This window comes from Amphiprion ocellaris, chromosome 24, assembly GCF_022539595.1.
Source record: "Amphiprion ocellaris isolate individual 3 ecotype Okinawa chromosome 24, ASM2253959v1, whole genome shotgun sequence".
NCBI lineage: Eukaryota > Metazoa > Chordata > Actinopteri > Pomacentridae > Amphiprion > Amphiprion ocellaris.
The window spans coordinates 19,247,480-19,264,135 of NC_072789.1; the positions used below are offsets into that span (position 1 = coordinate 19,247,480).

Below are 16,656 nucleotides of genomic sequence, written 5' to 3' on the forward strand. Positions count from 1 at the left end.
CTGGACATTGATCACACATGTCAAATTTCAGGCAGATTGGACCATGTACAGCTGAGTTAGACACCACTTCCTGTTTCATGGCGAAGGATCCATTTTTTTTGGGAGTCGCCATGGCCACGCCCTTTGAAATGAAATGAACATTTTGATAATTTTTCATCAGGTCGCGTGTTTGCATGTATTGGCCAAATTTGACGTCTGTCGGACTTATCCCCGATGAGTTATTAATTTTGAAAAATTTACAGCTAATTCAAGATGGCCGACTTCCTGTTGGTGTTAGGGCGTGGTCATGATTGACTTTTTTGGGTTTCCTGATGTGCTGAATATGCATACAAAATTTTGTAGCTGTACATGAAACATCGTGCAAGTTGGCCTAATGACCAAATTTTAAATTTTCCAGGGGGCGCTATGGAGCCATTTTGCCACACACATGCGCAACTCCCATAAAATATCAAATTTTTCGCGAGGCCTGATGAGCATGCCACGTTTGATGCGTTTTGGGGTATGATAAGGCCGCCAAAAAGGCAATTCAAAAGTCCGGAAAAGAATAATAATAATAATAATAATAATAATAATAATAATAATAATAATAATAATAATAATAATAATAATAATAATAATAATAATAATAATAAATAATTCCTTGCATTCCAATAGGGTCTTCGCACCAGTCGGTGCTCGGACCCTAAAAATGCAACTCAGGTGTGAGATGTGAACACTACAAAAAAGGCAGACATGCATTTATGGGATTGTTACTGTGGGACAAAATAAAGGAAAAATCCCCGTACAGTGTGCACATTTCTGCACGTGCACTGTTTCTACTAAGTGACAGCAAGCCTCCCACAGGGGCTCGTATGTAAGAATGATGTTGTGTATCTCATTAGCGGCTCAGCATTTCTCTCAGAACGTTACATCACGTTGGAAGTCCATGTTGGATCTCAGTGGTGATAATCTCTAAAGGTGTCATGTGGAGTTTTTGATCACTGTTGGTGCGATGGAGCAACATTCATGTTTGGTACAAGCCTGAGCAGCATCAACGACGCTTGGAAACATGAACGTAAATAATCCAATTGAAAAATAAATTTTTTTTTTTTAACCCTCTGAACCATGATTTAAAAAAAAACAATCACCAAAACAGCTCAATTTATCATTGGAATGAACTGTAAAAGCAGAGATTTTAACTTTCTGACAGGGTTTAGTCTGTAAAGTGCAGATTCGTTCGGAAAATGGACCAAATCTAAGCTTAAAAATGTGACATTTAATGCAAATGACTTTTGTTTGCTCAGACCAGATTTCATCAAATTAAAAAAATGTTCTTTGGTGCAACTGTGAAGCCATTTGTGAAAGTAAAGAGAGAAAAATTCAGGTTTTCTCAGCTGGTTTTCCACAGTGATGCTAAAATAAATATAACAGGGGTGTCAAACTCATTTTAGTTCAAGGGCCACATTCAGCTCAATTTGATCTTAAGTGGGCCGGACCAGTTAAACTACAGCATATTAACCCATAAAACTCAAAATTTTTCCTTTGCTTTTTTTTGCAAAAAAGTATGTTCTTCAAATGTTCACATTTAATGAACAAAACATCATGAACAACCTGAAGTTTCTTTAGAAAAATAAATTCAATTTCAACAACATTATACCTCAGTTTATCATTTCCACATTACAACTTCCAGATCATAGAGTGTCTACAAAGGAACACAACATTTAGTCATGATCGAAACAACAGTCGGACAAGAAAAGACAAAAAACATCAAAAAACAGGACAAAATATTACAAAAACGTGACACAAAATGACGAGAACAAAACGACAAAAAATCTCACAGACATGAAACAAAACAGAAAAGAGACAAAAAATGAGGCAAAAAAGTTAGAAAGTGCCAAAAAAATGGGCAAATGACATAAACAAGACAAAAAATTACACAAAACAATGCACAAAACAATGAATAAAGCAAAAGAGAAAATGAGACAAATAAGACAAAATATACAAGCATGACAAAAAGCAAACAAAACAAACGACAAAAGTCAGACAAAAAACAACAAAAACAAGACAAAACATGACAAAAAATGAGACACAAAGCGACAAATGGACAATGACCAATATAACATTTCACTTTCTGATCAAAACAACTTGCCATTGCCTAGAAATTATTTTAAATTCATAGTTTTACTAATTTACAATCTGCAGTTAATGTCTTCTCTGGAAATTTTACTCTTTACAAAGTCAGGCCGGATTGGACCCTCTGGAGGGCCGCTTTTGGCCCGTGGGCCACATGTTTGACAACCCTGCTCTATAATATGTAGAGTCACCCGTTTCTTCTGCAGCGTTTCTGCTGTTACGCTGCACAGACAGGTTTCCATACAGGGACAGGATTTCATACTGCAGTGAAAAACCTGCAAAAACCAGCAACTGCTTGAGGTTCAGAGGATTAAAAACAGAAGAAGTGTCCTCAAAAAGTGTCTCAGCTAAAGGATAATAATGCATTTTAGGGATGAGTGAAAGAAAACTTCAGGACACTGTTAACTCAAAGCCCACTTATTAGCTTTTTTTTTTAATGCTTTCATCCACGTGAATGGAGGTGGATGGATTTAAACACTGTGACCAAAGTCAGACACTTTAACGAGGTGATAACGAGTCACGGTGATGTGTCAGAGTGACGGCTGAAAGCTCCAGGAAAAGCTAGAAAGTGTTGCTGCAGTTGAGCTTTCATGTAGTGTAACGACATTAACGCATCTTGAAAATCTGAACAGTGGAAACAAACATGAAGCTGCACAAAACAAAAACCCTGTGATTTCTTTATAATGTGCTGCTCTCCAAATATCCACTCTGCAAAATAAATAACTGAATAAATATGTCAGCTGTCTTCATCGCGTCCCTCTGGGCTCCGACCGACACCAGTTAGAGGTCGTCTAACGAGCCTCGCTCAGGATGCGGAGTCGGAACGTCACTGGAATGTATTTACACAGAGGGATTCATTCTTAGTAGGCTTTGGTTCCTCCTCATGTGGAGTCATGCAGTGTGTTTTCAGCTACAGGTCGGAGGGGTTTTCAGAGGTCTCACATGCTGTCTCCTGACGAATAAATCCACGGAAAAATAACTCAACGCACAGCTAGGGTGATATTTTTGGCTTTTCCATGTCTTTTTTCGGAACTCGTGCTGCTTCGATCCGTCCAGCCTTCCACTGACGCGTCTTCAATCCGATGACAAGACAGAAACCAACAACCTGCCACAGTTTTCCACCAAAAACTATCAGAAACAATTCTGATGAAGGTCCAAAATAGAAAAGCGTGTATTCATTCGCAGCTGAAAATAGTCCCAGAGGAATGGCTTTGTTTGGAGGCGTTCTTGGTTTGGGCCTTGTCGTGTAGTTTGCACATGAACTCCAGTTGTTCCGTCTTACAAACCATCTCTTTGGCAACTTCAAGTCTTTCCAGCTAAAACGAGCCGAGTCTAAATCCAGAGCTCAGTGGTGACGTAGGGAATCGAACCGTTTGTATGATTATCTCCGTAATCCTGATGAATCCGTCTTCAACTCCGCTAACTTCCGCTAACTAGCTACCGGTTCCGGTCGCCGTCTGTAGCTCGAGGTAGGCTGTTGCTGGGAATGTCGTCCTGCGGCTGTAGAAGGAGAAAGATGCGTCCCTGCGGCGTCACGGAAAGTCCTCCGTGCTCAGTAGCGCCCCCTGTGGTTGGTTCTTGACATGGTGAGCGGCAGAGACACCGAGGACAGAGAGGACACCTCCCAGTACAGAGAGCGAGACAGGAAGAGCTGGTAGAGGATCACCATGGAGATGGACTGGCAGAGGATCACACCGATGGTCACCACCTAAACACAAGAAACACGAGTTAGAGGAGGTTCTGGTTCTGCAGTCTGGAGGACGGAGAAACTGAATGTCCCGAATGAGAAATCCTTCGTTCCACAGCTTCGGTTCTATGTGTCCTTTCAACACAACTCGGTGTACAAGTCCAACGGAATCCGTTCAGTCCTACAAGAACCCCAGAGATGTTTTCTGCAGTGGACTTTGGAGAGAAAGTGTCAAATCAATCAGCTGCTTTATTTTTTTGCTTTAGATGAGAGTCAAACTGAGTGAACACCGAATGAAAGACTAGTTTAAAAAGCACGTTAAATATATTTTTCTGCCAAATTACCACTGTCGGGCAAGTTACTCTTAAAAATTAATTAGCTATAGTTACTTCTCAAAAAAAGTAACTGAGTTAGTAACTGAATTACTCCACTATAAAAGTAACTAGTTACCAGGGAAAGTAACTATTGCGTTACTTGTTTTTTTAGTTTAAATACAGCCCTATTCGCACAGGATCAGTATAACCTGGAGACCTCTGGTGATTTGTAATAACTGTGGAGGATGTCAGTGATCTTAATCCTGTGTGAATGCTCCATGTCAGTAATTTGTAAAGTAATAATTCTCCTGCAAATTACCGACCATATTTCGCCAAACACCAACGTCCTGTGATACTACTAGCCCTGTGCGAATCTGCATGTCAGTGAGTGGGGGGTATTTTAACTGCTGTTGGGTTTTTTCCTTTAATGTGCGCCTTTTTCTACCTCTTTCCTGGTTTAATTATAAAATCTGCGGTGGAAATTACTGACAGCATTTTAGGAGCAAATGCAGGAGTAGGTCGATACACAACAGACCTATGGAGCTTTCACAGGAACAGCAGAATCAGATCAACAAGACGAGGGAAATCTAGGAGGATATAGAGATGGATGACATGTGCAGCAGTGTGTGGTAAGTAGAGCTGGACGCGAGTATCCCAATATTTGGTCGTGACGGCGCTATTGAGCCATATTGTACACAGCATTGTGTAAATAAAGTTTTAAAAAAAAACAAACCTCGTGGACGCGGCAAGCATAAAGCAAGCTTTAGCCAGTCATCATCACTTATGTGGTTGTCTCATCCCTCCCTCACCAATAATAAAAAATAGTTTTTGCAGCTCCTGTGACTGAGAGTCAAGTCTGATAACAAGAGCTTCAATGAGGAGCTTTAGTTTATAACGCGCCCCATTTAATTGTCGGTAACGGTGTTGTAACAATGGAAATAGTAATTAGTTAGATTATCCATTACTGAAAAAAATAACGCCTTTAGTGACGCCGTTCTTCTCATCACTGCAAAACCTCCTGAGAGTTTTGATGGATGTGAACTTCAGGAAGAAGAGACCTGCTAGAACATGCTCTGTGTGCTTTCAGACCTTCTCTCTCTGGTGCTCGTTGAAGACGGTGGACGTGAGGATGAGGACGGGGTGACAGAGGAACCACAGGAAGCATCCCTGCAGAGAGGAAACAAACATCTGCTGACCACCTGAGGAGCTGCTGCTGTGTCTGGAGGCTGGTCCTCAGAGCAGCGGGGGGTTTACCTTGGCAAAGCTGAGGTAGAAGTCTCTCTTCAGGGTGCTCCTCTCGGTGGAGATGATCTGGTAGAGGACGGAGGCCAGCAGCAGAGCCAGGCCCACTCTCAGAGCCATGAGGAGGAGGCCTGCCAGGCTCTGCTGGGCGTGGAAGCTGTGATGTTCGCTGTCGGACTCTGAATACTGCTCCCACAGCAGCAGCACTCCCTGAAACACAGTCTGCTCTTAGTGGTTGGTTCATCTTCACATCCTTTGTCCCTTCAGTCTGAGCCACATGGCTCTTACCTGGACAGGACTCTGTTCCTACGTACCTGTGTGATGACGCCACCGACAGCGACGGCCGTGGAGGCTGGAGAATGCTCCCACTGCAGAGGTCTGGACTGAGGCTTCCTGCCTCGACTCAGAGTCCAGCCCATACAGAGACTCAGCAGCATGTAGAGCATGGACACCTGGGACACCATGTCCCAGACTGCACAGGAGAGACAAGAAGAAGACATGAAATAATCCATCATGTGATCACAGAGGTCTCTCTAAACAGGTGAGTCGACCAAAGTGTGAACACTAACATCTGCACCTCTGCTGTTTACCTCGTAGACCAACGGCAAACAAAACGTCTGTCTGTCTTCTGGTTCAGAGCAGATACTGAGACACCAGCAGGAGTCTGAACTGTTCCTTAAGTGATGTTCAACACTCACACAAGCAGAACTGTGACCCTTGCTCCTCTGTGATTGGACATCTGGGTCACAGTCAGTGACAGCAAACGGCACTTTTCCATTAGCACCTACTCTGCTGGACTTGGTTCAGTTTAGGTTGTTTTCCATTACAACTGAGTACCACCTCATAGTGGGTGGAGTCATCATAGCACGGCAACCCGGTAGCTACTTTACTGTCTGCATACAGGAGACAACCACGTTACTTTCAAAATATACTCACCAATGGGATAAGTAATGTACTGTAGTTTCCAGACTATAAGCTGCTACTTATTTCTCACGCTTTGAACCCTGTGGCTTAAACAATGATGCGGATATTGTATAGATTTTTACAGGTGAGTTTCATGAAATCAATACGTTTAGCCTCGTCACATCAGACCAATGAAACTGTTCCAATTCAATCAAACGCACTCACACTAAATTCTTCAGATCAGTCATTTTGCACTTCATGCACACACCCTCATCATGGAAAACACACAAAGAAATGTGTGTGATGCAGGTTTTAAGTTAAAGGCAATCAATCTGCCTGTGGAAGAAGGAAATAGAGCTGCTGCAGTAAACTGGCATCAATGAATCCATGGTGAGACGTTGGAGTCGTCAGCATGAAGAACTGACTCATTGCGTTTTACTGTCGTGTTACACTGTTCAGAAAAAAGCATTTATTTAACTAAAAGTTAAAAAAATCTTTCGTGTAAATATCTCGTTACAACGTGGACACATGCGGCTTATAGACAGGTGCAGCTTATATATGTACAATTTTTTTCTTTTTAAATTTAGTATGTGCGGTAAAAGTTTCTTGAAGTCACAAAATACTCGCTGGTTTTCGTGAAGTCGCTCTCATGTGTCGTCAGTCCCTGTCCAATCAGTGGCCTGCACTCTATAGACGTCACATTATCAGCTCAACTCAGCTCGCTGGGAACCCTGGCTGAGTAGGTACTAAAATAGTACCTGGTACCAGGAACTAGTCCTGATGGAAAACCTCACACACCGAGGAGAGTCGAACCAAGGAGGTGCCAGTGGAAAAGTACCTAAAGTGTTTCACCCAGACGCAAACATTTTACACTGTTGCTGCGTGAAAACCGGGCTCTTATTGCAAAAGATGGAAAAACCACTTTGCTGGACACGTATCTGAAACGTATTGGTTGGATCATTCCATGAGTGACGACCCCCTCGGGATCAGCCCACTGTCATCTACACTAACTTCAGTCTGTTTCAGGAAGTCATGAAGTTTTACCTCTGACTTACAGCCACGGCGCTTTGCTAACTTGTCAAACTTTTTCCATCATTTCTGAGCCTCAGAACTTCATCACCACAGCAGATTTCTGGTAGAAACTGACACCAGATCAGTTTTATATCCCAACACTGAATCTGGTTTCTGTTCATCTTCTCTGTAACCAGCTGTGATCTTCAGTTCTATGGGATGTCTCCTAGTGTGAACACTTTAGAGTTCTAGAAACAACCATTGGTTTCCTGGATGTGATTCTGATCATTCACCAGAGAAAACTTCAAGGCTCATATCAGCATGTTGGTAGCTGGTTGGTCTGAACTATTAGAGACGATGGAAGAAGGAACCAGGATCATCTAGAGACACGATTCACAGAATTATTTTACTTTGATGCTCATCGCAGCATGAAACTGTAGAAACTATGATGTCTATGTAAGCCATGATAATGAAGATCAAAACGGGTTCAAGAAAAGAAAAACTGTCTTCAGATTGTGTCACCCGGATGGAGGTAAAAATGACAAATTAAAAAGTTTCCAATTTAAACCCAACCTTGTGTAATTAAACTCTGAAAATGTTCATGATATGAAGGTAAAATGTTGCACGGCTTCATTAAATATCCTGAAGCTACAGTAGGTAGAGAGTCAGCAGGGTTTTTCAGACTTGTTTGATTTCATATGAATGACTGAGCTGATAATATGAATGGAAGAAACTTAAAGAAGTGAAGTAAAGGACGTACATTCTGCCAGGCTGCCCATCAGTGGAAGACCAACACCATCTCTGGAATACCTGCAGGAACCAGGAGGAGGCAACAGAAACACGTTACTACACCAACTTCACTTCAGTTGTATTTAGTTTTGCTAGTATTTCTGGTCAACAAAAAACTAAAAATATACCTTTTGCATTGGTTTGTGCCTGTGTAATGCAGATACACTTTTGGAAACACAAAAAAGATTTTTCCCCAAATATTTCATGATAATATCTGAGATTGTGTAAAATTTTAAGGGTGGCCAAAAACTTTTTTCCACCACTGTATCTGCGCTCACTGTGTTGCTCTAATGGCTGCTGAATGGGAGAACAGCACCCAAAGATGCAGTCAGTTTTCAAAGTATAAACCATCTCAGTTATTCATCCCTGACAAATGAGGGTTAGGAAAAGTCTCAGATTTTTAAATGAAGCTTGGCGTGGTGTCCGGACTCATCCAGGTTCTTACTTTACGTGAATCAGGTTTTTGTCGTTTTGTGCCTTGTTTTTGTCATTTTGTATCTCCTTTTTGTCGTTTTGTGTCTCGCTTTTCCCATTTTCTCTCGTTTTTGCTGTTTTGTGTCTCCTTTTTGTCATTTTGTCTCGTTTCTGTCGTTTTGTGTCTCCTTTCTGTCATTTTGTGTCTCGTTTTTGTCTTTTTTAAAAGAAGCTTGGCGTGGTGTCCGGACTCATCCAGGTTCTTAGTTTACGTGAATCAGCTGCAAAAACACCGTTTAAAAACTTGATTATTGAGGAACCACCATAAATATTTAGTAGTGATGTCAGTGCAGCTCGTTTTACTGCTGCTTCCACACTTTTATCCACCTTCTGTGGTGGAAAAATTATGTTAATTTCAGTGTTTTTACTGTCTGGCAATGATGAATAAAATAAAATCCCCAAACGATGTTTTAAAAATAACCAATAAAGTCATAGAAACTTGTCCAGCTTTCCTCCGTCATTTTATGGATCTAATAAAACACTCAGAGAGGGAATCGCTGCTCGCTCCTGTTCTAAACAGTGGGTGTGCGTGAGGCTCCTACCTGGCCAGGTGGATGTAGTTGCAGAGGGCGGAGCAGCCCTGCAGGGCCAGCGCTGTGGTCAGGACTTTGAGGACGGTGTGCATCGGCCCTCCCTTCCTCAGAGCCTGGTACAGAGGCTGGACGTAGATGCAGCAGGCGATGAAGTAGGCCAGCAGCAGCAGGAAGTAGAAACTGTGGAGCCCTGAGAGAGGAAACGGTAAAGGTTAGCGATGCAGATCCTCCGGGACCCATCCCTACGTCTTCTAGAAACCAGGACGATTAGAACGTTCTAATCTGGGCAGAATGTGGGTCGTTCCAGAACTGGAGGACGTTTTACATCAAATTTCAAATAATCTATGAAGAAAATACTAAAACATGCAGTTGTTGTGTAAATGTTCTTGTCCTGAGACCAAATGCAGGACTTTCTGTTGCAGTGAAAAATGAGTCCACAGTGTGAGAACGTCTGACCTGCTTCCTCTGCACTGAAGTGCTCCAGAGGGTTTCCAGCAGAGTCGGCATTAAACAGCAGCACGGTAAAAGTCAGATCAGCGTGGGAAGGGATCACTGCACTTTCCTGAAGCGAAGAACAGAAAAGAAACACAAGAGAGTCAAAAGTCAGTCTCAATACATGGACAGAAACAGGATGAAGATTATTAAACAGTTATTCAGGACTTTTATCCAACAAACAGCTACTTTTAGATTGTATTTAACTGTATATTCAAAGCCTGTAGCTGCTGTTATATGGACGATAGAACTGTTTACATGGATGCTGATTAAAGTGATGCTTTCTACAGTTCTATTTAGCAGATGCTTTTATCCAAAGCGACAAACATCTGAGAGTAGAAACAACACCAGCAAGGATCTAGTCAGGAGAAAACAACCTGGAGAAGATCCATAAAACAAGTTCAAGTGCAAATGTTTTCACGCCCCAATGTCTGGAACATGCTGTGAAGTACCGAAACTATATTAATTCAGTCACAGGAAGTGACCAAATTGGATTCCCACTGTGTCCATAGTTCTCAGAGTTTCAGGAATGGAAGGTGCGAAAAATGTGCAGAAAAGAACATATTTTTTCCAGATAAAAACAAACAACCAGATGTGTGCTGACAGTAAGGCGTCCATACTTTCCTGTTGAACAGATTATCAACCCTAAATCTGGATCCAACGCTCCTTGAACTACTCTTAGATGACGCATTGGTGTTATGGGAAAATGAACCAAATCTAGGCTTAAAATCATGACACTTTTCAAGACACTTTTCTTTAAATACTCACCAAAAATTAACCTTTTCCTCTATAAAAAACAAACAAAAACTGCGATTCTCGGCATAACTGTGGAGCCACAAGTGACTCGGCAGAACTGCAGCAGGTAGGCGAGAAGTATGGAAAACAATTAAAAATGTAAGTGGTAAATTATCTGTAATCCATCATTATTTTATTTTCCAGTGTTGGTAACACCTGTGGGACAGTGTTATTATTAACCTACTGAAACCTTTGGAATTATTTTACTTTCTATGTCTTACGGGAAAAACACATTTTTGACGCCTTAAACATACTCGAAAACGGGTGAAAATTTGCACACACACCAGGACCAGCATTATTAAAATGCTCCGTAAAAGTCTGAGGACGTGGAAATGGCGGCCCACGGAACGTGGCCATTCTGGACGTCTCGCCATGAAACAGGAAGTGCTGTATGATCAGCCTGTACATGCACTAATCTGCCTCAAACTTTACATGTGTGATCACAGTCCAGCCCTAATCACATCCATAGGCCGATATAAACTTTCAGTTGCTGCACCAGCTGGTGGACATACGTGGGATTGCCGGGTCGCACGGATGCGAGGATCCGATGAACGCTGTTTGCAGCTTTAATTTCTTTCTTTCTTTAATGATTTGTTTTCTTTATTATTTATGTGTATTATTAGTTGGGTCTTTTCTTTTCTTTCTGTTGTGTTTTGCTATTGGTAGGCTATCATATTGGTGTATATTTATTCTAAACCATGTTCACTGTTATTATGGTTTATAAATGCTAGTACTTTAAAGAAGCAGAATGAACAGATTTACGATCATTTGTGTGAGGAGAAGGGGTGGGATTAGATCAGCTTTGACTTCATCACACTCCTTTTTGAGCAACTTACTCATTGTTTTTTGTTGATGTTTTCTTTTTATGTCGAAATGTTCAAAATAAACTTTCAAAAATTAAAAAAACTCAATCAAAATGTCTTTTTAAAAAAATTTTTGTCAAAGAAATTCAACTTTGATTCTCATTTTTGTGATTTACAGCATCATAACTGCAGCTGACAGCACAGAAGTTTTTCAGTGTTTCAGTTCTCTTTAGAGTATTTGTATTTTAATTAATTAGTCCAGCATCTCTCTGTCAGTAATTCCTCTCTAGCTTCTGAATGACTGGTGCTTTTACTGCTGGTTTCACTGGAAGTTAAACTGCATCACCTGCCTGCTTCCTCAGCTGATCCTATTCATGGACTCCTCCACCAACATCCTCCTTTTTCAGTCCATGCATGAGGTCGTTCAGAGGCCAAAAGCTTCACAAAAAGAGCCAGACTAGTCGATGACTGTTCCACGTTACCTGACAGGTGTATCTGTCGGCGTACAGGACCTGCCAGGCGGTGGGCGACGGCTGACGGGGGATGGTCTGGTTGTGTTCTTCTTGGCTGAGGGGAACTGAAGCGGCAGCAGGAGGAGAATGAATCAATACGGCTGCATCCATGGCAGCAGAGGTCAGCGTTGTGCGAGTGGTTCTTACCGGTGAAATGGGCTTTAGCGAGCCTGTCGGAGCAGCTCAGGTTGTCCAGGTCCGAGTCCAGGTCCTGATACAGCAGCAGTCTGGACTCCTTCTCTGCAGCCAGAGCCCAGTTGTCGAGCCGACACACCAGCAGGCCGCTGCCTCCTGGACCAGGAGTTAAAGTGAAGATCATGAACAACGGATCGATTCTGGTTAACTGTCCAGCTTTTTTAAAATGTATTTTAGTGCAAACTGAATATTTTGTGGATCCAGACTGAAGAACAGTCGACTCTGAGAAGCTGTGCAGCGTTTAAAGGACAAAAGAATGAATTAATCAAAGACATATGGAGACAATCATTGTTGCTGATGGGTTTAAAATGTATTTTATCTGAAAAAATACCACAATTTCAACAATTATCAAAGCCAGAAGCTGTAAAAACAGAAGGAAATGCAAGACTTTAGTGTGACCAAATTAAATGTAAACATTATTTTACACGTCTCATTTTTAACCCTGTAAGACCCAAATACAGGAAAAACATTAGCAAAAAAACAAATAATAATAATAATAATAATAATAATAATAATAATAATAATAATAATAATAATAACATATATATATATATATATATATATATATATATATATATATATATATATATATATATATATATATATATATATATAAAACGACAAAAAATAATTATAAAATAATAAAAGTGATGTTGTATTTTTGCAATAGTGGGTTTTTCAGGGTTTAAAAAAATGGTTCAATTCAACCAGATTCAACAAAACAAGTAAAAAATGTCCACTTCAACACAACCGTGAAGCCAGCAGTGACCTGGCTGTGATCAGCGCTGATGTTACACAGAAATTACAGTGTTTACATGGAACAAAAAAATAAATAAAAATGTAAATAGCTCAATATTTACAGCATGTAGAGCTGTCATTTTATTTTCCAGTATTATTAACACCTGTGGGTGACTTTGAAAACCTTGTGCATTTAATTTATTTTTGCATAATTCAAAATACAATCTACAAAATTAAATGATTTACAGCATTTAAAGAAGACATTTAAGTCCTATTTCTAGCCATGTCGTGCTGTTTTCGTGGAGTTTCCAGGGGCCCCTGGACCTCTGGGGCCCCATGGTAACTACCTGCTTTGCCTCTTGAGTAATCTGCCCATTAACTCCTGTGTTTCACATGAAGCTGAAAGGCTGAAGAGGCTGGTTTGTAACCTGCAAGCTTTTGTTATATGTCAAAATGTAATGGAAAAGAACTCCATAGTAAAAACACTTACATTAACGTAATTTTTCCACTGCAGAAGGTGGATAAAAGTGTGGAAACAGCAGTAAAACAAGCTGCACCGACATCAGTAGTAAATATTTATGGTAGTTCCTGAATAATCAAAAAGCGGACAGCTTTTCCAACTGGGTTTTTCTAGTTTATTCAAGTGAAGTAAGACTCTGGATGAGTCAGAACACCACACCAAGCTCCATTTAAAAATCTGCCACTTTTAAAGTTTCCACATTTGTCAGTGAGATAATACTGAAATGGTTTATTCTTTAAAAACTGACTTCATCTCTGGGCACTACTCTCCTATTCGGCGTCCATTATAGCGGCACAGCAAGCACATTTAGTGCAAAAATGCGGATTTTAAGCCAAAGTTTGCGCAGATTAGCTCTCCTCGTAGGAGAGACGTTAACTTAAACAGGGTTTTCTGCTAATTAAATGTAGCTCGGGTGTTTCTGTGGGGTGAACATCTTATTGTAGATTAAAAAACGTGATAAAATATGAAAAAAAAAACACACACTGATGGAGAGAAGCGTGTAACCCGAGCACACACTCCCTGCCGGAGTTAGCTAGCTGTCAGCCGTTACCTTGGTACATGAATTTGGTGATGAACTGGCCGCTCTGCCGTCGCGCCGCTTCGCTCCCCAGAAGTCCCGTCACGGTTTTACCGGCAGCCTCCGAGCCGAGCAGCACCGCCGCCGCCAGCGTGACCAGCAAACACGACATGTCAGCCCTCACCGTGCCGTTATCGACGAATAAACGGCGTCTGATCGGTTCAATGAGCCACGAAGCCAGAAGTGAAGCGACCGCGTCAAGATGGCTGCAGTTACGCCGGATGGCACCGGAAGTTGGACGTTTCCTCTCTCAAAAATAAATCTGTTGTGTAGGACTAGATGTTGATGTCCCTTCTTGCATACATGAGACACCTAAGACTCTGTGGGATGGTCCAGTGAGTGAGAGCATCCTCTGGATTTCAAGTGGGTGCCCTCCTTCCTCGGTGTTTCGCTGATAGGCCCACGACACCTCCAGAGGGTTCAACAGTGAATCCCGGCATCCTAGGTTCGCTCCCAGATGCCGTCTACTCACCTGAAGGCCCAGGTGGAGTCCTTGCTCTTCATCCACAGTCACTGACTTCCTTTTTCAGCAGCTCTGGAGAGGTCCTTGATTGCCTGTCAGTGGACATTCCCACATACTCCCATCTCCCGGAGAAGCCTGGATGTTGAGGTGGCTACGAACCCTCTGCAGCCTACTTCGACTGATCGGACCCTCACCTTCTAGCCTTGCTGTTTTGCATCAGCGGCAAGCTCCATATATCTCAGCTTCTTGTTCCCATAGGCCTCCTCTACTGAGCTCTCCCAGGGCACTGTGAGCTCGATGATGTAGATGTGCCTAAGCGAAGCTGACCATAGCACCAGGTCTGGTCGCAGGTTGGTGGATGCGATCTCAGGTGGGAAGCAGAGCTTTTGGTCCAGGTTTACCAGCATCCTCCAATCGCAGGCCCCTCTATCTGGGCAGTCAAGAGGGGCCCACCCAAGAGGACTCTCACCCTCCCAGACAAATGTTGTTTCTTGCCATCAGGTCGACATGGGTGGAAGGGCGTTAACACTCATGCGCTGCGTCTCTACTAGTGCCAGACACTTCAGCACCTCGTTCTGTCGCCAGGTGTAACGGTCTTGAGCGAGGCTGGTCTTGGAGCCCACTAGGATGTGTCTGAGTGGAGCTGGAGCCGGGCAGAGTGAGCATGTAGGGTCTTCACCGTACTATTGGTTGAGGTTCATGGGTGATGGTAGGACATCAAAGGCTCCTCTAAACGTCTCCGTATCCCACAGCTCTTACCAAGAGATCTTCCTCTTTTCTGCTCTTTTTTGTGGAGTGAAAGAAGAAACAAATATTACTGATCCCTTACTGGGGAAATTCACCTGTTACATCAGCTGGATATGGATAAGGAATGATAGATGCAGGATAAGAATTATAAAAGTACAATAAGGCTAATAATAATATATAGTAATAAAGGTCTCATAGAGATAATGGACCAGACATGATGAATCTGCGTACATATTTGACAAAACATATAAAATGGTGAATTTACATATGAATAAGTACACGTGACTTGATGAATTTACATGTGTACAGTTTTGGCATGGAGGATAATGTACCCACAGTTATGTAATTGCAGTAAAAACATTACTGGGGTGTTAGACATGACATTGTTACACATGAAGAGCTGTAAAGAGAGAAGACAGTTTCACATTTTGCTGTTGGGTTGCAGCTGTAGAGAGAAAAACAATGTTAAGGGATGACAAATGCAGTGTATAGCGCTCAGAATGTCCCTAAAACACACTTAGAGAAATTATATTGAGGATTAAACTTAACCCTCCTGTTGTTTTCATTTATGGGCACCAAAAATATTGCTCCTTTGTCTGAAAAAAATCCAAAAATTCAGCAAAGAAATTCCCCAAATTTCTGAAAATTTGCAAAACATTTGGGAAGAAAATTCCAATAATTCCTTAAAAGTTTCCCTTTAAAGTTTTATTTTTAAAAATCCCCCAAATTTCGCAAGAAAATTCCTGTAAATATTTTCAAAAAAATAGTAAAAATCTTCAAAAAAAATCCTAAAAATATCTAAAGTGATTACATGTATATCAGTAAAACTTCTAATATTTTCTCTAAGAACATTCACATAAAAATCAACCAAAATCGGATAATCTGCAAAATTCGCTGGATTTTGGTAGATTTTTTTGTGTGAATGTTCTTGAGAAACATTTTTTTAACATTTCTTTTTTCCCACCAAAAAATTTCCACCGAATCATCACAGTATAAAATCAATAGAAGCACCATAAACCATTGAACATATCACCTAATTTATCTTAAATAGCCTTAATTGTTTAAGATTTTAAAAAAGAAAAAAATCAAGGATGCTTTAAGGATTTTTGGTTCAATTTCAGGAATTTTGTTCCATTAAAAAAAAAAAAAGAAACAACGCATAAGCATATATATATATATATATATATATATATATATATATATATATATATATATATATATATATATATATATATATATACATATATATATATATATATATATATATATACATTTATTTTTCACTGGAAGTCCATTAAATTATTTTTTTAAGCTATTAAATGTCAGTTAATTAATGATGCCAGTGTTTGGAAGTTTGGATGTAAGGAAACGGTGCCCATTTAGTACAAAACACACTAAAATAACTGCTCATTTTGAAGTGAAAAAATATTACTAAGAGTAACTATCCTAATATTACGCTAAAATAACCTGAAAGTTGTGCAATAAGGAGGTTAAAATCTAAAGCGTATGAAGCAATCTAACCACAGCGGTTAAAATACTCTTATTTTGAAGGACAGTCCGGATGTTACATGTGTATTTCAGCCAGCTCTTCTTCGCTGCTTCGCTCCGTCGGCTTCGTTGACAGTTTGACTGATCTGGGCTTCGCGCAATCAAAGTGCATATGCGTCCCTGCGTCACATTCCGACAGCCAATCCGAGGGCAAGAAGCCAGCCTCCACGCGTATTGACGTCCCGCCCCTTTTCAACGTGT

At 41.0% G+C, this 16,656-nt stretch overlaps 1 protein-coding gene and 1 pseudogene across 1 annotated transcript; both read right to left on the reverse strand.

Moving 5' to 3' along the window:
* LOC129348254 (integral membrane protein GPR180-like) overlaps nucleotides 1-927 on the reverse strand; it is a 12,680-nt pseudogene extending 11,753 nt beyond the window's left edge.
* Nucleotides 928-1,626: 699 nt separating this feature from the next.
* Nucleotides 1,627-13,919, reverse strand: gpr180 (G protein-coupled receptor 180). The gene is made up of 10 exons (XM_023268259.3): nucleotides 13,671-13,919; nucleotides 11,815-11,958; nucleotides 11,638-11,732; nucleotides 9,522-9,627; nucleotides 9,075-9,255; nucleotides 8,030-8,079; nucleotides 5,670-5,827; nucleotides 5,368-5,565; nucleotides 5,203-5,280; nucleotides 1,627-3,820 (listed from the first exon to the last, which is right to left on the reverse strand). The coding sequence occupies exons 1-10, from the start codon at nucleotides 13,807-13,809 to the stop codon at nucleotides 3,665-3,667; spliced, it is 1,305 nt and encodes a 434-aa protein (XP_023124027.1). The 5' UTR covers nucleotides 13,810-13,919; the 3' UTR covers nucleotides 1,627-3,664.
* Nucleotides 13,920-16,656: the final 2,737 nt, after the last annotated feature.